The 27,494-nt window shown below is 42.6% G+C and overlaps 1 protein-coding gene and 1 long non-coding RNA gene across 2 annotated transcripts in view; one reads left to right on the plus strand and one right to left on the minus strand.

Annotated features, from left to right (window-relative positions):
• LOC102168556 lies at positions 2,697–7,054 on the minus strand. The gene is made up of 3 exons (XR_001296496.2): positions 6,547–7,054; positions 3,384–3,532; positions 2,697–2,817 (listed from the first exon to the last, which is right to left on the minus strand). It is a non-coding gene; the product is annotated as an uncharacterized LOC102168556 (long non-coding RNA).
• The window catches only part of LOC102191152 (25-hydroxycholesterol 7-alpha-hydroxylase), a 175,385-nt gene continuing 155,076 nt past the window's right edge, over positions 7,186–27,494 (plus strand). The window contains exon 1 of the mRNA XM_018058457.1: positions 7,186–7,445. Coding sequence (XP_017913946.1) covers positions 7,321–7,445 — 125 coding nt within the window. The 5' untranslated portion in view covers positions 7,186–7,320. The remainder of the gene's footprint in view (positions 7,446–27,494) is intronic.

The following is a 27,494-nucleotide window of genomic DNA, read 5'->3' on the forward strand; positions in this document are numbered from 1 at the left end:
CTTGGTTTTCTTTGGTGTGCATGCTAAGTCACTTCAGTTGTGTCCGACTCTTCGGGACCCTATCAACCGTAACCCACCAGGCTCCCCTGTCCATTGGATTCTACAGGCAATACTGGAGTGGGCTGCCAGCCCTCCTCCAGTGGACCTTCCTGACCCAGGGATTGAACCATGTCTCATGTCTCCTGCACTGGCAGGTGGGTTTTTTAACTGCTAGCACCACCTGGGAAGCCTAGTTTTCTTCTGCCTCTAACAAATAGTAATGCCTACATCAGAGGCTGGTTTTGAAGACCAGGAAAAACATGTGAGTAAAACACGAAGCGGTACCTGGCACACGCCAGGTCCTCATTTTCTTCCCTTCCTCTGCTTTACTCTCTGGCCCAGAAGCAGTCTTAATTCTAACAGGGGGGTAGGAAGTCAAGGTTAGTTAAGACAAAACTCATGAGGAAGGGGAGAATGGTAACTACAGTCATTCTTTTTTAAAGATATGACTCAAACTCAATCTATGTTTTATGTCAAAAGTTAACAGGAACTTGCGGGCTTGAGTACTCAAACCTGCTTCTAAAAGACGGCCAATTTTTTTTTAAAAAGAGAATATGTGGAATTCTTCTTTGTCAGTTCCCACAGTGGGACTTTCAAATGTTTCCCAATAACTGGAGCCCACAAGCCCCCCTTTTCCCAACACATTATTTGTTTCCCAGTAACTCAGAAGATTGCAGCCATACGGGTGCATGTTTTAAAATTCCCTTATCTCACCCCACAATCTCATGTTGACCAGCCTCCTTTCTTTCTTCCTTCCAATGTCAACCCTTCTAGTCCTCTTAGATCCAGCTCTTTGAAAGAAGAATAATCGCAGCCACTTTTACAGCTCTGGAAGGCCGGGCATAGGGCCATGGACACAATGTGCACTAAACAGAAGTTACTGACCACATAGGGGTGGACTCGGAGGTCTCAATCACATAGGGGTGGATTGGGAGGTCTCAAGCCAATGTATTTGTATTTTCAAAGTCACAGCAGGACTGGGAATTCCCTGGTGGTCCAGGGGTTAGGACTCCAAACTTTTACTGCCATACAGCCTGGGTTCAATCCCTGATTGGGGAACTAAGATCCCACAGTCAAGCAGTCAAAAACAAAACAAAACAGAGCAGGGGGATCAGGACATAGACATTGAAATGCAGGGACATGGCCATTTTTCAAGTTTGGGTGATTTCCAAGCATGCTTTATGTAAAAGAGAAGGCCTCAAGGGAAGCAGGGCCAAGATTCAAGCCTTAATCATAGATTAGAAAGAGGACAGCAAAAAAGGCAGACAGTTTAGACCACCTGGTGGATGAGGGTCAGCAGGGCTGGAGGCAGAAGGCTTTGGGGTACACCCTGTCATCTGGACCTTTATGGCTGTTCCTTTAGAGACTCCAGTTTAGCACCCTCTCTCTTTACTTCCTCTGGTCCTACTTCTGTTTTTGCAGGTATTTTTCTCTCTCCATGTGATTCATAATCAGTATTTTCTGAAGATAGATGATTAGGCTGCTGCTGCTGCCGCTAAGTTGCTTCAATCGTGTCCGACTATGTGCGACTTCATAGACGGCAGCCCACCAGGCTCCCCCATCCCTGGGATTCTCCAGGCAAGAACACGGGAGTGGGTTGCCATTTCCTTCTCCAATGCATGAAACTGAAAAGTGAAAATGAAGTCGCTCAGTCATGTCTGACTCTTAGCGACCCCATGGACTGCAGCCTACCAGGCTCCTCTGCCCATGGGATTTTCCAGGCAAGAGTACTGGAGTGGGTTGCCATTGTTAGTTGCTATCTATTCTGAAAACATTTCCATATCTGGGTCTTTCAAAATCTAAAGGCCACCCCATGACCTTTAGACCTAACTGTTGATTCTGGTGTAATTAGCAGAGCCAATGTACATAAGACACTAATGTTGGTAGCCAGTGTTTGAAGGAGAAATTTTTGGCTGATTTCTGAAGGGGATGTTGGGCAACTAGAATTTTACTGTTGCCTTACATGGATGCCTTATGAACTCGTGTTGAAATTAAGCTAATTACCGGATGTAGCAAAAAACACAAAGGATCCCATTAAATCTGAATTTCATATAAACAACAAACAACACTGAATGTAATATTTGGGATATACTTATATGTGCTCCAATGGCTGCCCGGCTTCCAGGCATAGTGTCTATATTCTAAATAGTAGAAAAGAGAATGGAAGTAAAGGGCCTGGCCATGCCTATTAAGGACGCTTATCTGAAGTAATACCTTAAACTTGGCATACTGGTGAGAATTTGGTCACAGGGTTATATCTATCTACAAGGAAGGCTGAGAAAGCAGTCTTTGTAATGGACAGCCATGTGCTGAGTTAAAAATTGAGGACCCTTATGAGGAGGAACGGGCAGACATTGTGGGTCAACTAGTCATCACTGTCAGAGGAGTGATGGAAATCGAGGCATGCTTTGGAAGCAAAATAAATTGAACTGGATTGAATATAGTGATGTTGACACAGGGTAACAAAAGCAAAAGGGGAATCAAAGAGGTCTTTAGATTTTATTTCAACCAGGTTAGTTTACAGTATGTGTGTGCTAGTCACTCAGTCATGTCTGATTCTTTGCAACCCCATGGACTGTAGCCCATCAGGTTCCTCTGTCCGTGGGATTCTCCAGGCAAAAATACTAGAGCAGGTTGCCATTCCCTTCTCCAGGGGATGTTCCTGACCCAGGGATCGAACCCAGGTCTCCTGCATTGCAGGCAGATTCTTTACCATCTGAGTCACCACAGAAGCCCCAGTTTACAGTATGGAGTCCCCTTTTAGCAGAAATGGCAAACCTGAGAGAAATACATATTCAAAATGTATTAAGTATATACCATAAAGCAGTGGTCGCCAACCATTTTTGGCACAAGGGACTAGTTTCAGAGTGGGGATGGTCTGGGGATGATTCGAGCACATTACATTTATTGTGCACTTTATTTCTAATTTAATGCTGTCACTGATCTAACAGGAGGTACCAGTCGAAGGCCTGGAGGTTGGGAACCCCTGCCATAAAGCATTCTAAGTAAGATACTATAGCGATATCACAGGAAGATGACCCAGTTGCCAACCATATTCAATGGGTTGACAGTGCAGTCTTCCTCCTTCCACCTACCTAAGACACTGTGATTAACTGCTGGCATTGTCTGTTATTAATATTATAAAATAAAAACTTTAGCACGGTGCCTTGCCCATGGTAAACATTCAATAAACTAATGTTGAACATTTTAACCTATCTTTTCAAACAGAAGAGTCATCCAGGAGTCAAATGAAAAATGGAAGTATAAAAGCTGAGGCTTCTTGTGAAAATTAGTGAGAGGGCTTTTCTCCAGTGGATACAGAAAGGTGAGGCATTGATACATACCATCCTGTAAACTGATTCTGCGGGCCAGGTAGCGATGGAAACCAATTTGCTTTTTCTCGGAGGAGACAGGATAGCTGTTGGCTCACTGTATGCTGACTTCCTGGAAAACTGAATCTATGACAGGAGATAGGAGGGGCAGTAGAAAACTCCTGTAATAAAAGCACAAGATAAAGAAGCTCAAAAACATTAGAGTTCTCCGGCTTGCCCAGACATTCCCAGTTTTAAGGCCAAGCACAGCAACACAAGTAATTCAGTTCTGGACCATGAACTAAGGGCCAGGCACATGCAAAGTCATTCCAACTATTAGGTTAGCCAAAAAGTTCATTTGTTTTTTTTTTTTCTGTAAGATGACTCTAGAAGTGTTTTGTTGTCTTTAACTTCATTAGAAACAATTTTGTTAGATTGTATTGTGACAACAATATCAGCCTGCATTAAAAATTAAGGGTGAATTTTTGTATAACCATTTTAATATTGAAGGTGGAAAAAAAAGCAACATTGATATATTATGCTTTATTATTTCTTGAAGGATATGGAGAAAGTGCGGTGACTGATCAAATGGGTCAAAAGTGGAGATTTCTCTCTGGTTGATGCTCCATGCTCCAGAAGACCAGTTGAAGTTGATAGTGATCAAATCAAGACATTAATTGAACACAATCAACCTTATGTCATGTGGGAAATAGATGACATACTCAAAATATCCAGATCAAGCCCTGAAAATCATTTGCAACAGTTTTGTTAGGTTCATCACTTTGAATTTCTGTTCCAAAAAGTTCTTGATAGTATTTCTGCATGCAATTCTGTACTTAAATGTAATGAAAACATGTTGTTTTTAAATCAAATTGTGACAGGGGATGAAAAGTGGATACTGTACAAAAATATAGGACAGAAGAGATTGTGGGGCAAGCGAAATGAACCACCACCAACCACACCAAAGGTTGGTCTCCAACCAAAGAAGGTGATATTGTGTATATAGGGGATTGGAAGACAGTCTTCTAATATTCTGGAAAACCAAGGGCTTCACTGTGGCTCAGCTGGTAAAGAATCTGCCTGCAATGCGGGAGACCTGGGTTTGATCCCTGGGTTGGAAAGATCCTCTGGAGAAGGGAATGACTACCCACCCCAGTATTCTGACCTGGAGAATTCTATGGTCTGTATGGTCCATAGGGTCGCAAAGAGTCAGACATGACAGAGCAACTTTCACTTTCTTTCTGGAAAACCAAATGATTAATTCCAACAAGTACTGATCCCAATTAGACCAAACTGAAAGTAGCATCGAAGAAAAGTGTCTGGAATTAATTGACAGAAAATACATAATCTTCCATCAGAATACCACAAGACCACGTGTTTCTTCGATGACCAGGCAAAAACGGTTAAAGCTTAGCTGGGAAGCTCTGATTCATCCAATGCGTTCACCACACATGGTACCTTCAGTTTTCCATTTATTTCAGTCTTTACAAAATTCTCTTAGTGGAAAAAAATTTCCATTCCCTGGAAGACTGTAAAAGGCACCTGGAACAGTTCTTTGCTCAAAAAGATAAAAGGATTTGGGAAGATGGAATTACAAAGTTGCTGAAAAACGGCAGAAGGTAGTGGAACAAAACAGTGAATACACTGTTCAGTAAAGTTCTAGGCGAAAATGAAAAATGTTTCTTTCATTTTTACATAAAAACTGAAGAAACCTTTTGGCCAACCTAATACATTATCTCAACTCCAGGGTCTGGGACTAGGGCAGTAAGGGGCAGAGTGTAGGTGCAGACAAGGTTGTCTAAAAGAGTGTTCTCACCTTCTATAGCAGGTGAGACCAAAGTAACTCGCCTTGGGAAAATGTGAAATGTGAAAATTCACACGTGTATTTACGCTCCACACCAAACTTGGAACGCAATTTTCAGCATTGTGTTAGAGAACATATAGGGTTTCCCTCGTGGCTCAGTGGTAAAGAACCTGCCTGACAATGCAGGAGACGCAGGAGACTCGGGTTTGATTCCTGGAATGAAAAGCAGAGAGTGTTAACAGCCTGGAAGAGGGAAAGATTAATTATAAGACTTGGTAGTAATTTCTACCAGGAAGTGGTATTTGGGCTGGGTCTTGACAGGTAGGTATAATATAATTTAGGGGAGAGGGGAAACTTTTTCAGGTTGCAAACATCATAAACAAAGGTGTGAAAAGACTGTGAGGGACACAGTGGCTCAACCATTCCAGTATATGGACCTGTCCTAGCCATGGATGGAGGCAGATTGTGGAGGGTTTCTCATTTCAGGTCCAAGATTAATGACTTTATCACAAAGGCAACCAGTGAGAGTTTTGAACAGGATCAAAGCTGGATAAGTCTGTGTTGTAGGGATGTGGCAACTGGGAGACAGGCAGGAAAACTCAAAGGTCAGAGGTATGGAGACCAGTTTGGAGGCCACTGTAATAGTGTGGAGAACAGTGAAATAAAAATCTTACCTAAAGGAAAGAGCATGATGGCACTGGAATAGTCCTGGTTAGAATGGTTATCAGTTACTTAACTGGGTGGCCAGGGGTAAGTTACTTCACCTGAAAGTTAAAGTGTTAGTCACTCAGTCCTGTCTGACTCTTTGTGACCCCATGGACTGTAGGCCACCAGGATCCTCTGTACATGGGATTCTCCTGGCAAAGATACTGGAGTGGGTCACCATTTCCTTCTCCAGGGGATCTTCCTGACCCAGGGATCCGACAGGGTCTCTGGCATTGCAGGCAGACTCTTTCCAGTTTGAGCCCCAGGGAAGCCCTTAACCTGAGCCTCATTATATTTTCTCTTGCATACCTGCTCAGTCATGTGGGAGTCTTTGCGACCCCATGGCCTATGGGCCACCAGGTTCCTCTGTCCATGGGATTCTCCAGGCAAGAATACTGGAGTGGGTTGCCATTTCCTGCTCCAGGGATCTTCCGGACACAGGGATAGAACCCAAGTCTCCTGAGGCTCCTGCATGGTCAGGCAGGTTCTTTACCACTAAGACACCTGGGAAGCTCTGTATGTTCTCTAACACAAAAAAAGTACTGCTCCAAGTTCGGTGTGGAGGGTAAATACACGTGTGTCAAGCAACGCGAATGATCATTACTGAGGAAAAGATCTTTCAAAAGTTTCTCCCTTATCCTAAAGACAACTTGCGGGGGCTTGTACCACTTCTGCTGTGGTTAGTACCTTAGCGTCCTTTTGTAACAGCTCGTTTCACACGTCTTCTGTCTTCTGGAAGGCTTGCCCCATTAGGGCTTCTGGAGGGTCCCATCCGGGTCCCTGGCTTTCGAGCCCCTGGGACTGGCCTGGGTGCCCAGCAAGCGCGGGAGGGAGCGCGGCGTAGACCAGGCGGGCGGAGGGCAGCGCGACCCGCAGGCACCCCGCCGGATGGACAGGGGCGGGGGGTGCGGGAGGCGCGTGGGGATTTCTAAGTGGTCGCCAGGGCCCAAGGGCAGCGGGCACAGTCCCAAACCTCCTCGAGGGCCAGCGCGGTCTCTCCGGCCGGGGGCGCGGACTAAGGGATGCCAGACGCAAGCGACTCACTTCCAGCTCAAAACTGAAATCCCCTTCTCTTGGGCCTTTAGCGGATCCAGCCGGGGAAATCCCAGCCCCTTCCCCCTCGGCTCTAGCCCTTTTTCCTTCCTACCCCCGGGCGGCGACTGAGGGCTGGGGGTGGGGTCGAGGTGGGGTGGGGGTGCGGGGAGCCGCGCCGCGTTCCAGAAGCGCCAGGCGGGAGGCGATGGCCGAGCGGGGCGGTGCGCGTGGATGAGCGGGGGGCGGGGGGAGGGGGGATACCGGGGGAGGCGAGTCCGGGAACTTTGAGACTCGGCCCTCGGTGACACCCAGGCGGCGCCACGGCCTGGCCAGCCTCCTGGGCCGTTGCAGAGTCGCGGAGCCGCGCCACTCGGAGAGAGAGACCCCGGCTACCCTGATCTGCGCGCAATCGGGACAGCGGAAGACATGAGCGCGGGCATGGGTGGCTTCTGGCCGGAGCCGTGGCTGCCGCAGTCGCTCGGCTCCCCGGGCCTGGCCCTCGCCGCGGGCCTGCTGCTGCTGGTCTTGTGCCTGAGCGCGCGGCGCACCAGGTAAGCGCCCCGCCGAGCCCGCGCCAGCCCGGGCCACGCATGCGTCCTGGGCCCAGAGAGCCCTCCAGCATCCCCGGCGCGCGGGCTCACAACTTGTGGGCACGCCGGCGTCTCTGGGGGTCGGGTGTTGACACAAAGCTTCCCCTGCCTGTTTCTCAGGCACGCGCAGACCGTGTGCAAGCGTGGGCACCGAATTCGAATTCGATTCGCTGCTCTAGGCTCGGTTGTAATCAGCCCTGGGGTTGCGGTATTACACTCTCGGTGTCACGCATGGTTTCCAGACACGTTTTGGTGCCTTGCTGCAGTGAGTTGATGCTTTGTGGCCTAGCCTGCGAAGTATCTCAGGAGGGGAAATTCTGTTTCATTTCATTTTGTTAAAAGTGAAATGTTTTCGGAAAATCCCAGTGTATGGTATGAACAGTACCTCCGGCTGCCTCTCTGGGACTCAGTTTACCACTGGCCGGCATCTGGAAAAAAGAATAGCAACCCCTGGGATTTTTGTGGGTACTTAATGAGGTTGCAGGGGCTTCCCTGGTAGCTCAGCTGGTAAGGAATCTGCCTGCAGTGCAGGAGACCCGGGTTCGATTCCTGGGTGGGGAAGATCCCCAGAAGGGATAGGCTACCCACTTCGGGTTTCTTTGGCTTCCCTGGCGGCTCAGACTGTAAAGAATCCGCCTGCGACTGGGGAGACCTGGGTTCAATCCCTGGGTTGGGAATGGTCCCCTGAAGGAGGGCGTAGCAACCCACTCCAGTATTCTTGCCTGGAGAATCCCATGGACAGAGGAGCCTGGTGGTCTGCAATACATGGGTCCCACAAAGAGTGTGGAAAGAGTCCCACACAACTGAACGACTAAGCACAGCAGTGAGCTTGTAGGGTGTATTTTATACACTTATTCTGTTATTTTTATTAGAACAGAAAAAACAGCATCTTAACAACAGCAAAACCCAGAAGTGCGTCACTTGGTTATCTGATTTGAAAAAGGGAAGGAGAATGGAACATAAAAGCACTTACTTTGAAATCTATTTGTCTTTTCTTGCTGTGTCGCTTTTTCATGCCACTAGGTTCTTTGTAGCTTTTTTTCCCTCTCGTTTTTTGTCTGATCATCTGCGTGGATCTCGGTCAGGTGGGGAAGTTGGGGAGATCAATGATTTTGTTGGGGACATGTTAGATCAGTAGAGAAGTCTGTTTCTGGTGCTTGGTGGCAAGGTCCAGGGAGGATATTGAATTATAAAAGTCACAAATATGAAAATGGAACATAAAGTCATGAGTAAGATTGGTCACCTTGTGAAAGAATGATGAAGAAGCAGGGGTCCCAGGGCATTCTCCTTATTGAAGAGCCGGGCAGAAGAAGATCACCAAAGAAGACTGAGAAGTAGCGGCCAATGGCATGGGAAGAAAACCCAGTGAATGTGGTATCCTGGAAACGAGATAGAAACATGTTAAACAGGTAAGGGAGTTATCTGTGTCAGATGCTGCTGAGAAGTCTAGTTTGTTGAGGACAAAGGACCATCAGAGTTGATAAGACAGAGAATCCTCCTGCGATGTGGGAGACCTGGGTTCGATCCCTGTGTTGGGAAGATCCTGTGGAGGAGAGCATGGCAGCTCACTCCAGTATTCTTGCCTGGAGAATCCCCATGGACAGAGGAGCTGGTGGACTACAGTCCGTGGGGTTGCAAAGATTCGGACACAACTGAGTGACTAAGCATGGCCACAGCACAACACAGAATTGATAAGAGTGAAACTGAGAGTTGATAAACATCTAGCCTGTTTGAAGTGGATTTAAACACTGACAGTCCTACAGTAGTAGCTCCTAAGGTTTTATATTCAGATGAGAGTGCAATGTAGTATTATGTTTCATATCTCTTGAGGCAATAATTCCAGTAATTTTATTTAAAGGAATTTCTCCTGGGGAAGTAGTCATGAAGGTCCTTAAAGATTTAATTAGCACTGTGCTCATTAGGGCTACTTATAACAGTGAGATGTTAGAAAAAAACTGTTTTCCAAAAAGTACTGTTTTAGTTAGAAAAATTATTGCATATCAGAGTCATAGAAAGTTATGTAGCCATGATGAAGACATAGAAATCTACATTCAAGATACAGTAAGTGAACAAACTTACAAAATAGAATATGTTCATGTACATGGTTCAATGACGTCCAGCCAAAGACCACTGGGAACACATCTGTAGTGGAATGAGTTGAATTATTGCTTATTGCTGTGAGAAAGAACACACACCATTCGTTCTGGCTAAGAGTGTTAGAAAGGACCTATTTATGGGATTTGGGTTGTGTTATGTGATTTTGGGGACAGTTCAAGGAAGCAAGGTTTTGTTCTGTTGGTAAGATACTCTCAGATGGTCGAGGCTAGTCTGTGATTGGACATCTTGGTAAGTCTCCTTGATGAGGCAAGAGGAATGCATTGAGGCTGAATCAGTAATTAGTGAAAAAGCAACAGACACTAGAATTAGTAATGTTTGGGGGATATTTAGTCATTTTATTGATTTAGATCATTGTTTCTGTCAGTATTAGACATGATTTCTGTCAATATTTAGATGTGATTATGGATTGATCTCATTTTTGACTTTGTAATAGTCATGGAGTGGCTTTCTTTGATCACTTAATCAGATGTTTGAGTAATAGTGGCTTCATGTTTGCTCAGCAGAAGAGCGAAGTGCCATAGCTATTGTCAACTGAAGAGAAGTGCACAACCTAAAGTTATAAGTTATGTTGTACCTGGGACCTTATGAAAACTATATAGCCCAATAGACAGCCTTTCACATAGCTCTGAGGAACTGTTCCGAAAAGGCAAGGGAGGAGCCAGGATATATAGGAGTTTTTGCTGGGGGAAAAAAAAATCCATGTACATCGAATGGTTACGGCTAATCACAAAAAAATAGACATCTCAAGTTAATGATTTTAGTTCTTTTCTATGTAGGGGAAGGGGCGTTCCAGGCGGCTCACTGGTAAAGAATCTGCCTGCCAAGCAGGAGACTCAGGTTGGATCCTTGGGTGGGGAAGGTCTCCTGGAGAAGGAAATGGCAACCAGTCCAGTATTCTTTCCTGGGAAATCTCAGACAGAGGAGCTTGGCAGGCTGTAGTCCATGGGGTCACAAAAGAGTTGGATACCACTGAAGTGACTGAGCTCGCATGTACACACATTCTAAGACTCTTTGTGGGCATATATTTAGTTATTTCTTGGGTTAAAATCCTGAAACCTTTGAGAAGGTTGATGGGTCATGGGGTAAAGACTTATAACTGTCTTGGAAAATGCCACTTTTCCAAAGTATACTGTTTGTAACACTTCTACCAGTACATACTATACAAGAGTTCCAGTTGCTCTATATCTTCACCTGTATCAGATGTGGCCGGTCTGTTGGTTTATAAACCCAGCTTTCTAGATTCTGAATGTTTGTCTTGCCCTGTCTTGCCTTGTTGAATTTTGTTTTAGAATGCAGATGTATTTCTCTTGAATTTGGGAAGCTTAGCTTTATTTTTTAATAAAGTCTATGAAAAGCTCCATATACTGGGAAATCCGCTTCTGATGGGATTGCCAGGGAAATCCAATGGACAGAGGAGCCTGGTGGGCTACAGTTCATGGGGTCACAAAGAGTCGGACATGACTGAGTGACTAATGCACACATGGAAAGCTCAGGATATTTTCTAAGCGTCTTTTCTTTGATAGGATTCAAACCCTAAACTCTTGTCCCCCCAGCAGTGGGCAGCACCTGAAACCGCCACTCAGTTCTTTGAATCTTCTAACTGATTCCTTCCAAAGGGCTCTTTGAAATCTCCACAGATCCACACTTCTGAGTGTGGCCAACAATTTGAGGGGTGATTATATGCATATTTTTCTAGGTTTCTCTTCTGGATTTACACCCACTTCCAACCCCAAACTCTGACACCTCGACCAGTAATATTGTAGCATTTTGCTTGAGTTTCAGCTCTCTCTCCCTCTTGCAGATGTATCAGAGGAAATGCTGTGTACCCTGGACCTAATTCATTATGAGTCTGTTGTTTAAGGGGTGACTTCCCTTCAGCATCTGCCTTCTTTTGCTTGCTCTTTAGCGCATTGAAAACATTTTTTTGTTTGTTTATTTTGTATTTTATTATCTGTGAAAATGTTAGGTTATTTTAAGCTACTTCACCATTCTTGCTGTGTCTGACTCTTTGTGACCCACCAGGCTTCTCTCTGTCCATGGAATTTCCCAGACAAGAATACTGGAGAGGGTTGCCATTCCTTCTTCAGGGGATCTTCCTGATCCAGGGATTGAACTCATATCTCCTGCATTGGCAGGCAGGTTCTTTATCACTGAGCCACCTAAGAAGTCCTACTTCATCATTAACAAGAAGCTAAACCCAGATTTCTAACAGTGATTGTATCTAGGTGATTTCTTTTTATGGGATGATTTTTTATCTCCTATTTTATGCTTATATTTTCAAATTGTCAAAATACATATGCCTTTTTTTTCATAATACAAAATAAACAATACGTTTAAATAAAACTTTGAAAAATTATTTTGAAATGTTTTTAATCATTTTTTCTTTTTCAAAGAACCAGCATTCTGGATCAGTGGTAGTGGTAGGATCCTAACTTAGAAGATATGATTTGAGTGGTGCTAGGAAATCCAATTCATTTCCAGAACATCATTAATAACATGTGATATATGTTTTTGTCCAATAATTAGCTACATTAAAAAAAATCACTGTCTACTAATAATAGACTTAAGTACAGGTACTTTCCAATATATTTTAGAAGACAACATTATATAAATACAGAGTCTGTGTAGCAAGACAGAGTTGAAAACAAACACATCTCTGTTGTTCTTTCCCTACTTCCCCATCCCTTGTAAAAAGGACAAAAATCAGTCCTACCAAAAAATATAAAATAAATATAAAATTGTTAAATTGTTTTAAATGAGATAAAAGTGGCACTAAATATCATGTTTCCTGAAGAGGACACATAAAACAGAATCAAAAACTTTATAATCAATAGGGGAAAGTGTTTATAGAAAATGTCATGGGGAGAGGGCAGTAACAGATTTTTTAAATGTTTATTTATCTGATTACGCCGGGTCTTAGTTGTAGCATGCAGGATCTTTACATGTGTAACACAGATTTTTTAATCTTACAGTTCAGGATATGAGAAGTCTGAAAATGGGTGTTACTCACCAGTCAAGGTGTTAGTAGGCTGCATCCTTATGGTGGATCGACAAGAGAATCCATCTCCTTCCTTCTTCCAGCTTCTAGAGGCCACCAGAACTCAAATCTCTTTTTTCCTATTATGACACTCCTTTCTTCTGAGAACCTTTGTGACTGCATTGAACTACCCAGGATAATCTTCCCATCTCAAGGTCCTGAATTCAGTCACATTGGCAAAGTCCTTTTTGCCATGTTAGGTAACATATTGAGGTTAGGGATTAAGGATTAAGACATGGACATCTTTGGTTTTAGGAATTAAGACATGGACATCTTTGGGGGACGCTGTTCTTCCTATCACAGAGCTCCCTCTGACCTCCAGAGATTTACGTCCATTTTACATGCAAAATATAACCACCCTATGGCAACATCCATAAAATTCTCTAACAATTACGGCATCAAATCAAAGCTCAAAATCTCATCTAAATTTCATCAGCTTAGAAGTCCCAAGTTTCATTATTTCAATCATCTAAATCAGGTGTGGGCCTCTGGGTATGATCTGTGCTAGGACAAAAATTCCCAAGAACCGTGTGGGTCTCCCATGTATGTCGTAGTGATTTATTCCGTCAGACAAGAGGCTTTTGCACAGATATTTTCTGGGTAACACCATTTATATTCCTGGCTTCTTCTGAGATGCCTGAGGGAAAACATGAGTTACGTTCCTAATGTTTTCGATGACTAATTATATATGAATGAACGTGTATGACTGAACATGTCAACCTTTTGACTCTTCCCCTGTGTGCATGCTAAGTCGCTTCAGTTGTGTTTGATTCTCTGCGACCCTATGGACTGTAACCCACCAGGCTCCTCTGTCCATGGGATTCTCCAGGCAAGAATACTGGAGTGAATTACTGAGCCCTCCTCCAGGGGATCTTCCTGACCCAGGGATCAAACCCACATCTCCTACATTGCAGGGAAGCCCTGATTCTTCCCAGGCACTAGCAAAACTTGTCCCAGCCACATCCTTGACTTTCCCTTCGGAGCACTTTTCCTGACAGTGAATCTTCTAGTTTTAGGGTCTCTTGCAATCTGGATAGGCTGAGAATTTTCCCCAAATTAATTCCTGTGTCCTTTGTACAATGCTTAACAGTTTTCCCTTAATCTGTATCTTTCCTCTCATGCTCATATAAGCAACAAGAAGAAACCAGTCTGTCCTTTCAACACTTTGCTTAAAAATCTCCCCAGCTAAATAGCCAAATTCACTGTTTACGAAATCTACTTTCCACATAACTGCAGGACACACTGTGACTAAACTTTCTGTAGTTATATGATTAAGATCCATTTTCTCCCGTTTCCAGTAGCAGGTTCCTCATTTCACCTGAGCCCTCAGCAGCAGTGCCCTTAATGTTTGTATTTCTACTTTCAGTTTATTTGTGACAAAGTAAGTGTTCTTTAAGATAATTGTTTCAATATATATTCCTTCCGAGTTCTCACTAGTGGAATTGTTGTTGATATCCATATTTCTCCTTGCAATGGCAAGCCGATCAATTTTTTTTAGAGGAACAAATTATTGATACTTTATTTTTAAACTACTTTATTTATTTATTCATTTTGGCTGTACCACTGAGCATGTGGGATCTTAGTTCCCCGAGCAGGGCTGGAACCCATGCCAGCCTGCAGTGGAGGCTGGGAGTCTTAACCACTGGACCACCAGGGAAATCCAATCTATGTTTTTCCTATCATCCTCCTCAAAATTCTTCTAGCCTCTGCCCATTGGCCAATTCCAAAGCCACTTCTGTGTCTTTAGGTTTTTGTTTACAGCGGCACATCACTTCCAGATGTGGTGATGTTAAACAACACAGACGGACTCTCTCTTAGTCTTAGCGGTCAGAGTCCTACTGGGCTGATATCAAGGAGTCAGCAGGGTGAGACCTTTTGGAGGGTCTAGGGGAGAATGCTAGATTCTGAGAACACAACTGAACAAGTGCTGGCCAATAAAAATCTTCAGCTAGAGAAAGACCCCAAAGATTGAGCCCAGGAGAGGACACCTCACCGAATGACATTCTCTGGATGATGTCATAGCGAATTCCCCTCCTCAACAGGATGTTCAAAGGATCCATAGTCCAATGACCACGGAATCATCTTCCCTAATAGAAAGTGGAAGTGACAGCTACCATACAGGTAGATATGAGAAGTGAAGTGCATACTTTGCAAAGTGTGAAGTCACTTGGAGGATAGTTGGCTTGCACCATCAGTTTCCTTGGTATTTCCCAGAAACACTTTTCTCCTCGTTGCTGTTTAGGAGGAAAAAAGTAGAATGAGTTTCCTTCCCTTTTTCATTCTTCTCCCCTAACACACATATGCCCCCCAACCCCCAATGCTCTCATTGGTAAGAAATCCTATTTAAATATTTTAAGATAATTTTTGGTCAATGTAAACAATCTGATTTTTTTTAAGTTATAGGATGTCAAGGTTATATAGATAATGAGTTGTTTTGAAATGTGGGTTTGTTGACATCTCTGTAGCACACAAATCAATTATTTCCTCTTTCTAATTACTTAATTACTCCCCAATGAGACCCTGATGCTCCGGATCCCTCACACTGTTACCACTGCCAAGAGAATGAGAGGAACTAGGTTGTCATCATTAGGGGATGGTTTTCTGGTTTCTTCCCCTCTTCTCATGACAGAATGTGGGAGAAGGATGTGGGCAACTGAAACCAAAGTCATTTTCTACTTGAGAGGATGCTGATTCAGCAGGTGGATTTGTGTGACTTTTACATAGGAGGTGATAGGAAGCTCTCCAGGCACATCTATGACCCTTGACTAATTGATCAGTTAGAGGTTGCTACACTTACCCTTACTAAGCCAGGGAGCTTGGTGCTCTTACCTTTTGTGACCTTTCAGGCTGTATCACTATCTTATTTTGTATCTTTTTAAAAAAGGGTCCTGAAGATAGCGTTGCTGCTGCTGCTGCTAAATCGCTTCAGTTGTGTCCGACTCTGTGCGACCCCATAGATGGCAGCCCACCAGGCTCCCCCAACCCTGGAATTCTCCAGGCAAGAACACTGGAGTGGGTTGCCATTTCCTTCTCCAGTGTGTGAAAGTGAGAAGTGAAAGTGAAGTGGCCCGGTCCTGTCCGATTCTTAGCGACCCCATGGACTGCAGCCTACCAGGCTCCTCCATCCATGGGATTTTCCTACTGTGTAATTAGGGGAATAGCTGAGTTTTGGAAAATGTAGTACTTTGCTGTTTATTTGTGTGTCATTCAAAGAGACTATTGTCTGGGTCTTGGGAAGTTCCAAACTGCTGACAGGATCCACACTGAGGATTGCTCAACCCTGGAATTACAATTTGCTGATAAATCCTGGCTATCCCTTTAAACAGAGGTTCTGAACCTCTGAGCTCCAATGCCTGATGATCTGAGGTGGAGCTGATGTAATAATAATAGAAATAAAGTGCACCATAAATGTCATGTACTTGTAATGAATCATCCAAAACCATGCCCCTCCCTGATCTGTGGAAAAACTGTCTTCCGTGAAAGTGGTTCCCTGGTGACAAAACGGTTGATGACTGCTGCCTTTGAATATTCAGACTTTCTGCCAGATCAGCATAAATCTCTTATCATTATCAGAGTGAAATCTTGAAGTGCTTGCCTTAGTCATGAGGGATAAAATTATGTTTGTAAAGTCATCCATAGCTCAGTGTTCCCTAGTAGTGGGACTTTCTCGTAGAAGAAGTGCAGTGTAAGGCAAGGAGCAAGCCTGTGAAGCTGTAATGGACCGGGGTCCAAAATCCGTCTCCACCCCACTAGGATGCTGACGTTTGAGAGGAAGGTAAGGGAAGATGGAAATGAACATACCAGGCTCTGTGCTTAGCTAGTTTTGCACATATTGTCTAATTTAACCTTCCCTACCGTTCATGATAGCTGTGAAGCTATTTTTTCAGAAGAGATGAGCACAATGAGAAATGAACCAGTTTGCAGGGCTACCTGGATAGAACTGGGTTTTTGATTCCAGGTCCATTATAGCTGTGGTAGACAGACTAATACCTGCTTAATCCCCAAATTGTTCCCCCCTTAATCTCTAGAACCTATGACTAAGTCCCTTGCTGCTGCTGCTGCTGAGTCACTTCAGTCGTGTCCAACTCTGGGCAACGCCATAGACAGCAGCCCACCAGGCTTCCCTGTCCCTGGGATTCCCCAGGCAAGAATACTGGAGTGGGTTGCCATTTCCTTCTCCAATGCATGAAAGTGAAAAGTAAAAGTGAAGTTGCTCAGTCATGTGTGACTCTTAGCGACCCCATGGACTGCAGCCTACCAGGCTCCTCTGTCCATGGGATTTTCCAGGCAAGAGTACTGGAGTGGGGTGCCATTGCCTTCTCCTTGGCAGAGTGGAATGAAGGTTGCTAATCAGTTACCTTAAAACGGGTGGTAATCCCAAACTATTTGGTGGGCCCAGTGCAATCACAAATTAAAATGGGGAGAGGGAAGCAGAAGGGGAAGTCAGTTGACCATTGCTGCTCTGGAGATGGATTAAGGAGTGCAAAGGCCAAAGAATGCAGACACCTCTTAAAGCTGGATAAGCAAGGAAATAGAGCCCTTTCTAGAGGCTCCAGAATGGAGCCTCACCCTGCTAACACCTTAATCTTCACCTGGGGAGAGCCACTTTGGACAACTGGCCTACAGAACCATCTGATAATAAATTAGTATTGTTTAAGCTACAGATTCAGGGTTCCCAGGTGGTGGTAGTGGTAAAGAACCCGCCTGCCAATGCAGGAAGTGACATGGGTTCGATCCCTAGGTTGGGAAGATCCCCTGGGGCAGGGCATGGCAACCCACTCCAGTATTCTTGCCTGGAGAATCCCATGGACAGAGGAGCCTGGTGGGTTACAGCAGTGGGGTTGCAAAGAGTCAGGCATGACTGAAATGACTTAGCTCTCTCACATGCAAGCCACAGGTTCATGCTAATTTGTTATAGTGGCCCTAGAAAGCTAACATAGCAGCTTCTTGCAAGGAAGTTCAGAGGGTGGAAAAGACTGGAACTGGGGTCACTTTTCTGGTTGCCCATGAGGAGCAGGATAGAAGGTAAACATTTGAAAATACTCTCTATCAGGCTTCTTTGATGATCTAGTGGTTAAGAGTCTTCCTACCAATCCAGGAGACACGGGTTCCATCACTGGTCTGGGAAGACCCCGCATGTCTTGGAGCAACTAAGCCCATGCCCTGCAGCTATTGAAGCCTGTGTGCCTAGAACCCATGCTCCCCAACAAGAGAAGCCACCACAATGAGAAATCTGTACATCACAACTAGAGATTAGCCCCCACTTGACACGACTAGAGAAAAGCTCTCAAGCACCACAGCTAGAGAAAGGTCTCTCACAGCAACGAAGACCCAGTGCAACCAAAAATAAATACATCTTAAAAAAAAACTTAATAAAAAAAAAAACTCAGTCTTTGCTAATACATAACAATTGGAGATTACCATGAGCTATTCATTGATGTTTCTCTTCCTTATCCATCAATTCACAAGTAAGGTTTATTGTGTATCTGTGTAACTCCATGCATCTTTTAAATATATATATTTTGTAATCCAAATGCACTTTCTGTATTGAAACCACTCAGCAGAAAGGCCTGAAGCCCAGAGTGTTGGTGATGGGCTGGCCTGGCCTCCTGATCCCTGATGCCAGGGAGGGCTCCACAACACTCCTACAGACACAGTTAGGCACACCAGTCACCAAAAGCGAGAATAAACAAAAAACAAAACACACTCAGTAGATTTCTCTTGAAGTTTCCAGAGTTTCTGGACCAACTAGTCCCAACCTTCAAAGCCAGGAGCAAGGGATTAAAAACACCCCTCACCTCCACCAGTGCCAACGGGAACCCAGTTTTAAATTTTAAAAAAGTGAGTATATGTCTTAAATTCTCTTTAAAAATCTCACAATTTGAAAATGTATACATTTTTCTTTAACATAAAAGTTTACAATGTATGTTAAAATAAAAGCTCAGGAAAAATGGTTTTCCAGAAAAAGGAAGAAAAAGCTGAAGGTATGAATTAAACTTGAATTTTTTTAATCCTGTTGTTGAGCCAGTGACTTTTTAAAATGTATGCTGATAGGTGGTTGTTGCTGTTTAGTTGCTAAGTCATGTCCAGCTCTCTTTGCGACCCCATGGACTGTAGCCTGCTAGGCTCCTCTGTCCATGGGATTCTCCAGGCAAGAATACTGGAGTGAGCTGCCATTTCCTCCTTCAGGGGATCTTCCTGACCCAGGGATCAAATCAGGGTCTCCTGCATTGGCAGGCAGATTCTTTACCACTGAGCCACCAGGGGAGCCCACTGATAGGTTAAAGAAAGGAATGTATTTTTTCAAAGCGTGATGCAGACTGGGGGCACTGAGGTTCATGCCTGTGTGCTGCTACCTGTGGCCTGGAGGAGAAACAAAGGGAGAATCTGGGGGAGTTGAAGGAACCTGGGTGGCAGGATGCTGTCTGTCCCTGGTTTCCCCCAAACTGAGAGCCATCAGCTGCAGAGGAAAGATTAATGGCTTCTTGGAAAAGAATATTTTTGTATTTTATCCACAGTAAAACCCCACTGAAACAACTTCAGGTTACTGTTCTGTGAAAGGCAAAGGACAAAATTATAGAAAGCTGCTTTGCCGAGTAAGAGAAGGTGACATCTATTATATCATGCATTTTTATGGCCCAAGTGCTCATTTTTATGGCTTTGGCATTTTTTTTCAACAATGAAGTATTTGGGATTGGATCTTTTTTTTTTTTTTTGGTCTATAGCGAAATGGAGAGGATTCATTAAGTCTGTAATTGCTTAATACAAAAATTAATAGAAATTTTATTAAAAGTACAATCATAACAGGATTTAAGTCCATTGTCATTTCTCTTCATAACTGTATCCTAAATAATTGATAATAATCAAGAAGAAACTTTGAAAGGTTGACTTTAGCTTTGCACGAAGCACAATATCTGACGGTCCTCGGTCAATACTTATTATAAAAAAGGATGAGGGAATGGGTTTGGTGCAGTAATTGTTATTTATTTCAATATAACTATTTTAGATACATAGGTTTTGATATCAAAACATACAAATTACATACAAAAATGATAAATGTCAATATGTATCAATTTTTCTGCAACTTTAGTAAAAAGATTTCATAAGCGAGTGCTTACCTAGCATGAGTCTTTCTTTATAAATGGAGAACATATATTGGTGCAATGATAATTTTTTAAATTTTATTTATTTATTTTTGGTTGTTCTGGGTCTTCATTGCTTTGTACAGGTTTTCTCTAGTTGCAGCAAGTAGGGATTACTCTTCATTGTGGTGCACGGGCTTCTCATTGCAGTAGCCTCTCTTGTGGAGCATGAGCTCTAGATCACAAGCTCAGTAATATCGTGATGCTTGGGCTTAGTTGCTCCTCAGCTTGTGGGATCTTCCTGGATCAAGGATTGAAGCCGTGTCTCCAGCATTGGCAGGTGGATTCTTTACCATTGGACCATCAGGGAAGTCCACTGGATTATTTGATTATTCTTTAGTGTAAACCTAACTGAAAACATAGCAACTAGAATGCAGCCAATTCCATTTCCTGCTTCTGAAATTCAGCATTTAAAAATAAGGATTGTTAACTTCCAGGTCTAGGCACTGGATTTGTATAACTGTGCTTATGGTTCCTCTCCCCTCTGTTGGTGAATAATGTGCTTTGTTGAACAAATCAGAGCTTGTTTGTGAAAGAGCAGAGCCTGATTTGGGTTAAGATTCACACACATTTTGGTCTTTAGTACCCCGATCGCTAATAATGGTGGGCTGATTACTTGTAAATATTAAAGAGACCAGATTTTCTGTTTGAAAATCAGCATTGCCCTGGTGAAAGCTCTCCTTTGTATCAGCTGCTCTTTAGAAGTCTGGTCCCCAAACCACTTTACTCCAGAAGGTTGTTGTTTGATCATGTCTAGTCGTGACCCAGCGTTTTGGCAGGGCTGTACTTTGGGGGCAGGAAGTGAAGGGATTAATATCTTTGAATAATGGACAGTTACCTGGTGGAGATGTTCAGCTACTTCGATATTACTGACTTTCCAGTCTATTTTTGTGTTCTGAGTACACACTCCTACAGAATGTTTGACTTGTAATAATGGCGGCCAACCCTTCTGAGCACTTCCTGTGTGCCTAAGAGACACTGAGGCAAGGACTTTATAGCCATTGGTAGAGTGAATTGATAGAGTCCTCCCTCAGAATAACTTTCCTCATTTTTATAGGGATACAAAAGTAAGTCTCATTAAAATAATGTTCCCAAAGCCACATCGCTAGAATACAGTACAGTTAGGGTTCAAAGCCATAGTGCTGACTTCATCTTTTAAAAATTAAGCATTTTTTTTCCATGTTCTTTTGAAGTTTTCTTGCAATACTGTTCTGGCATATGCCCTTACCCTTGACTAAGAATGAAAAATTTTAGATCTAATACGACTTTTAAGCATTTCTAGTAAAAATTTAACTAAGATTTGAATATGTACACTTGGATTTTTAAAAGAATATATTAAAATTGAAAAAAAAAAGCAGGCAGTGCTAGTCTGCTATCTCCTTCTTACATTAGATTGTATGAAAGTCACATTTGTTGGCCAATGTGAGAAAACATCGCTTTTTCCTTTTTCTATTTACTGGCTTTTGCACCCTGTCACTTAATGGCTTAGCAGAGGAATTAAGGTTCACTCTGTGTCCACATCGTCCTTTGTTCAGAGACAGTGGAGAACAGGACAGATCATGCAGGACCCTGTCTCTCTCTCTTCTCTCTCTCTTTTTTTTATATTTAATGTATAAAATTTGATGAATTTGGAGCTAATTATACATCAATGAGGGCTTCCCTGGTAGCTCATCTGGTAAAGAATCCGCCTGCAATGTGGGAAACCCTAGTTCAATTCTTGGGTCAAGGAGATCCCCCAGAGAAGTGATAGGCTACCCACTCCAGTATTTTTGCCTGGGGAATCCACATGGACAGAGGAGTCTGGTGGGCTGCAGTCCATGAGGTTACAAAGAGTTGGACACAATTCAGCAACTAAGCACAGCACAGCACGTACATCAGTGAAACCATCACAACAACATGTGTCATAAAAATAATCCATTATCTACAAAAGTTTTCTCCCACCTACTTTCTTTGTTAAGAACACTTAACATAGTATCTACGTCTACCCTCTTAGCAAAATTTCAAGTATACATGACAACCTAGACAGTGTATTAAAAAAGGGAGACATCACTTTGCTGACACAGGTCCATAAGTCAAAGCTATTTTTCCAGTAGTCATGTACGGATGTAAGAGCTGTACCCTAAAGAAGGCTGAGTGCCGAAGAACTGATAACTTTTGAATTGTGGTGCTGGAGAAGACTATTGAGAGTCCCTTGGACTGCACGGAGATCAAACCAGTCAGTCCCAACAGAAATCAACCCTGAATATTCACTGAAAGTACTGCTGCTAAAGCTGAAACTCCAATACTTTGGCCACCTGATGCAAAGAGCCAACTCATTGGAAAAGACTCTGATGCTGGGGAAGATTGAGGGCAAAAGGAGAAGGGAGCAGCAGAGCAGAGGATGAAATGGTTAGATAGCATCACCAACACAATGGATATGAATCTGAGCAAACTCTGGGAGGTGGTGGGGGACAAAGGGGCCTGGGTGCTGCAGTCCGTGGGGTCACAAAGAGTCGGACATGACTTAGCAACTGAACACCACCACCACCACCACAATATTAATTAGAGGCACTATGGTGTACAGTAGGTCTCCAGGACTTATTTATCCTGGTGTAACTGAAACTTTGTACCTTTTGACTAATACCTGTCTGTTTTCTCCTCCCTCTAGCCCCTGTTAACCTGAATTCTAGTCTCTTCTACAAGTTTGACTATTTGTGATTCCTCATATAAGTGATATGACATGGTATTTATCCTTTTGTGTTTGGCTTACATGACTTAAGGTCATTTCCCTGAGGTTCATTCATGTAGTCACAAATGGCAGGGCTTCCTTCTTAAGGCTGAATAACAATCCATTGTATGTATAAACCCCATTTTCTTTATCTATTTGCCCATTGATGAACATTCAGGTTGCTTCTGTGTCTTGGGCTATTATGAATCATGCTTTAATGAACATGGAAGTGCACATATCTCTTTGGGAAGTACACATATCCTTATTTCAATTTTTTGGGGGACATGTACCCAGAAGTGGAATTGTTGGATCATATGGTAGTTCTAATTTTAATTTTTTGAGGAACTTTCTGATTTTTTAGAGTGACTGTACCAATTTACATCCCCACCAACAGTACAAAAGTTCCCTTTACTCTACATCTTTGCCAGCACTTGGCTTTTTTCTTTTTAATAGTAGTCATCCTTACAGGTGTGAGGTTATATCTCATTCTAGTTTTGATTTGCATTGCTCTGATGATTAGTTATGTTGAGCACCTTCTCACATTTGTGTGAGAAGGACATTTGTATGTCTTCTTTAGAAGAACATCTATTCAGTTCCTTTTTGCATTTTTAATCAGGTTGTTTGTTTTTTTGCTATTAAGTTGTTGGAGTTACTATAGATATTGAGTAGTAAATGCTCTGTCATATATGGTTTGCAAATATTTTCTCCCATCCTGTAGGTTGCCTTTTCGTTTTATCAGTCGTTTCCTTTCCTGTGCAGAAGCTCTTGGGTTGGCACGGCCCGGCTTGTTCAGTTTTGCTTTTGTCGCCTGTGCTTTTGGTGTCCTATCCAAGACATCATTGTTAAGAAGCCTTTCCTCTGTGTGTTTTCTCTGGGTTCCTACCTACTGACAGGGCTTCCGTGGTGGCTCAGACAGTAAAGAATCTGCCTGCGATGCAGGAGACATTGGTTCTATCCCTGAGTTGAGAAGATCCCCTGGAGAAGGGAATGGCTACCCACTCCAGTATTCTTGCCTGGAGGATTCCATGGAAATAATAATGAGCAGGCTGTTATACCTTAATCTTTTTGAAAACTTGTAAAATCTGATTTAAGATCACTGTTTTCCAAAGAAAAATCATGTTGGCTCAGTGGAAAGAATCCACCTGCTAATGCAGGACACCCAGGTTTGATCCTTGGGTGGAGAAGATCCCCTGGAGAAAGAAATGGCAACCCATTCCAGTATTCTTGCCTGGGAAATCCCATGGACAGGGGAAGCTGGCAGGCTACAGTCCATAGGGTCACAGAATCAGACATGACTGAGCGACTGAACATCGAAAATGACCTCTTGACAGGAAGAATAATGAGCAGGCTGAGTGTCATAGCTTAATCTTATTGATTGTAAAATTTGATTCAAGATCATATCACTGTTTTCGAAAGGAAAATCATGTTGAAGGAACCTGAAATCCAAGATGAAGGATATTTTCACCCTCTGGAATCCATTAAAGATAGATTAGTGTATTTTCCATTTTAACACTGTTTCCTAAATGGATTCTACAACTTGTTGTGTGGGGCTGCTGCAGTTATTATTGCACTTAGAGAAGCAGCATTAAATATTGTGTGAAAAAGTGTTACAGGCGGTTCAAATATTACTTGATACTGTAGCAAAGCTTAGGGGTCTCTGTTGTGTCTCTTGAAGGCTTTCAGGCCTATAGTGAACTTTCAGTCTTGCTTTGGATTTTGAATGACCTTTATCCACAGGGACAAAGAAGCTCAGTTCTGTATGTAGAGTGTGTCACTTTGCCCTTATTTCTTTGCAGGCATCCATGCAACTTCTTTCGCTATGCATGCAGTGTATGTGTGTGTGAATATATAAATGTATAAATATATGTGTGTATATATGTGTATATATTTCAAACTAGTTCTACCCTTTTTGCTTGTCAGTGTGTTATACCATATGGTATAGAGCATCATGCCAAAAGATAAAAATATTCCTAGAACATATGAAATCACCAGTCAACTGAAGAAGGGGAAAGACTTTTGACCACAGCACTTGTGACTCTGATACATCTGTGGGCAAATGGCAACATGGCTTAATACTGCAATTCTTAAAAAAAAAAAAAGGACATATTTTGAAGTTAAAGTGCCTCTTTGTATTTAAGGGAATACATCCAAAAGTGAGGTCTTTCAAATTTTTATTTTTCTGAAGGAATTGATTCAAATAAGTGTTTTTCTTTCTCTGTTGAAATTTTCCCGTATGTATTTACGGAACTTTCCCCTCTTATTTTAATCTCTAGATTTACCGTGCAGGGAGACACTGGAGGTGGAACTCACTCTGTTGGTGGTTGGAGTTGGAGTCTTTGGGCTGCAAATAACATAGCCACCACACGGCTTTTTCTAACTTATTCCTTGGGTGAGATGTTTCAACCTAAAAAGAAAGGTATAGAAAAGCAAATCCTACAGTGTTCGTAGGGACCATGGAAAAAAGTCATAGTGTCAGTGTGACTCAGGGCTGTTTGAGTCCCAGCCATAAGCAATAAAGAGTCTGCAGATGACAGAGACTAATGCCTTCTTAGTGTAGACTAATGTCTGATTGTGCTACTTAGATTTCACTCATTTTACTTGTCAAGTAGACTCAGGTTCCTTTGCGCTATGTTGAATATTGTTTCCAACTACTTAATTAAACAAAAATAGGGGGAAAACTTTAGCAGTTAGTTTCCTAGCCAAGGATTGAGTATATATTTTTTTTACTAGAGAGATAAGCTATCACAGAAAATAGAGGAAGTGCCATTGCCATGAAATTTCTGGGTAACAGTTCTGTAAATAGTTCTCATGTTATTTGACAAAGATCCAACCTTAATGTTTCATCTTTTCACTGATTATGTTTCTTCTTTTGTATTTAATCAGCTCTTCTATTTTTCTTATTTTTTTTTACAAAATAGCTCTGCCTGGGCTTGATTTTTACAGGGTGGATCTATAATAGAATAGTATTGCTAGACCAAATCTTAGCAGTGCCCTTTCTCATTTTATATGACTTATGTCTGAACCCTGTGATAGTGCAGTTGACTTCCTTGGGCAGTGTTTGCCTTACCTTGAGAACAGCACATAGATCTCAAAAATGTTCAAACAAAAGTCTTGTTCCTGAAGCATCTACATGTTTTATTTTTTCTTGTGCTTTCCCATATGTTGAAATCTACTCTCAAGCAGTTTCTTTAGTTCCAAACATAAGTTAATAAAGTTGTGTGGTGCTGCTGCTAAGTCGCTTCAGTCGTGTCCGACTCTGTGCGACCCCATAGCCGGCAGCCCACCCAGCTCCCCCATCCCTGGGATTCTCCAGGCAAGAACACTGGAGTGGGTTGCCATTTCTTTCTCCAATGTATGAAAGTGAAAAGTGAAAAGTGAAAGTGAAGTCGCTCAGTCGTGTCCAACTCTTAGCGATCCCATGGACTGCAGCCCACAGGCTCTTCTGTCCATGGGATTTTCCAGGAAAGAGTACTGGAGTGGGGTGCCATTGCCTTCTAGGTAAAAATGTTCTTAATTACATTGCCTTGCAAGATAGATGAAAATTGCCTTCCACTTTATAGGGAACTACAATATTTTTAAAGGGCTAGTTTTTCCTCTTTTTAGATGCCAAAGTGACTGATTCATGTCAATTTTCTCAGTCTGCTTTAGTGGGAGTAAGATAACTCAATCCCCGTTTGAAACTCTGTATTTGTACTCTTTTAAAACAGTCATATTTGAGAAGAAATGCTGGCCGAATAGAACCAACAGCTGAAATAGCGTCTGTTTTTGGACTTTAAAACTGTCACTGTCTTATAAAAAAGAACACAAAACTGGAGCCTTAAGCACTGTGTTTCTGTGATGGGAAAGAGAGCCTTTAAGTAATTGAGGATGGTTCATATTTGAGGCCATCTCATGACATGGGTAATACATTTAGAATAATACTATGTTATTCAACCAGTAAAAATGGATCATTCTTGATCTGTCAGCAACTTCGAATACTGATAGTTTTCTAACTGTTTTGTGATAGGTATAGATTTATTTTCAAATCCACCCCCTTCCTTGAAACTATTATCAATAAAAGGAAAACCAAGGAAGAAACGTTGCAGGAGCATTGTTTCTGTGTGTCACAGGATGATGGAAAATGACTGGAATTTGGATGATATCCAGAGCATACTTTTCACAGGGTCTCTGAAACCTTGGGAGTGAAGAAGAATACAGAGCAGTGGGAGCTTTTTAATTTTTTTTCCAACTGCTATTTCCAAATTTACTAAGATGCTACCGTTGCATGCAGGTCAGGAAAATAACCTGTGTGTGTATATCTGTATCCTTATTCAGAGAGAATAAGGATCATGGTATTTATGAAATCCCACAGAAGAGGAAATGGTATAATAACATTTCTCACTGCCTCTGAGCCTCAGTTTTCTCCTCTATGAACGAGGAAGTTAGAGGAGATAATCACTAAGGAAGTGATGTGATTCTACCAGGAGTCTGACATTCTCAAATTAATTCCCAAAATACATGTATTTCAGCTCTACAGAAGGTACCTGTCCTCAAACACAGCATCTCTATCTGTTTTTAAAAAATATTAAAAAAAATATGGACCTCTTTTAAAGTCTTTATTAAATTTGTTAAAATATTGCTTCTGTTTTTATGTTTTGGTTTTCTGACTGCAAGGCATGTGGGATCTTAGTTCCCTGACCAAGGATTGAACCCTCACCCCCTGTTTGGAAGGCCAAGTCTTAACCACTGGACCACTAGGGAAGTCCCAGTATGTCTCTTTCTGATTCTATTGTCATACCTTTCTTCCTGCCCTTTTAGTCCCAGTGTCAAAGCTCCATCTCTCTGGAAATTTTCCAGATCTTTCCCAAGCACAGTTTGCCATCTCCTCCCTTAGCCTCTCCCAGCATCTCAGAATTCACTTCACAATGTGTCATAATTATCTGTCAATATGTATCGCTCCCTAGTCAGTGTGTCAGCAACTAGTATGATAATCACTTTTCTTTTCATTCATCTCTGTGTTCTCAGCA

Source organism: Capra hircus, chromosome 14, assembly GCF_001704415.2.
Source record: "Capra hircus breed San Clemente chromosome 14, ASM170441v1, whole genome shotgun sequence".
NCBI classification, from domain to species: Eukaryota; Metazoa; Chordata; class Mammalia; order Artiodactyla; family Bovidae; genus Capra; species Capra hircus.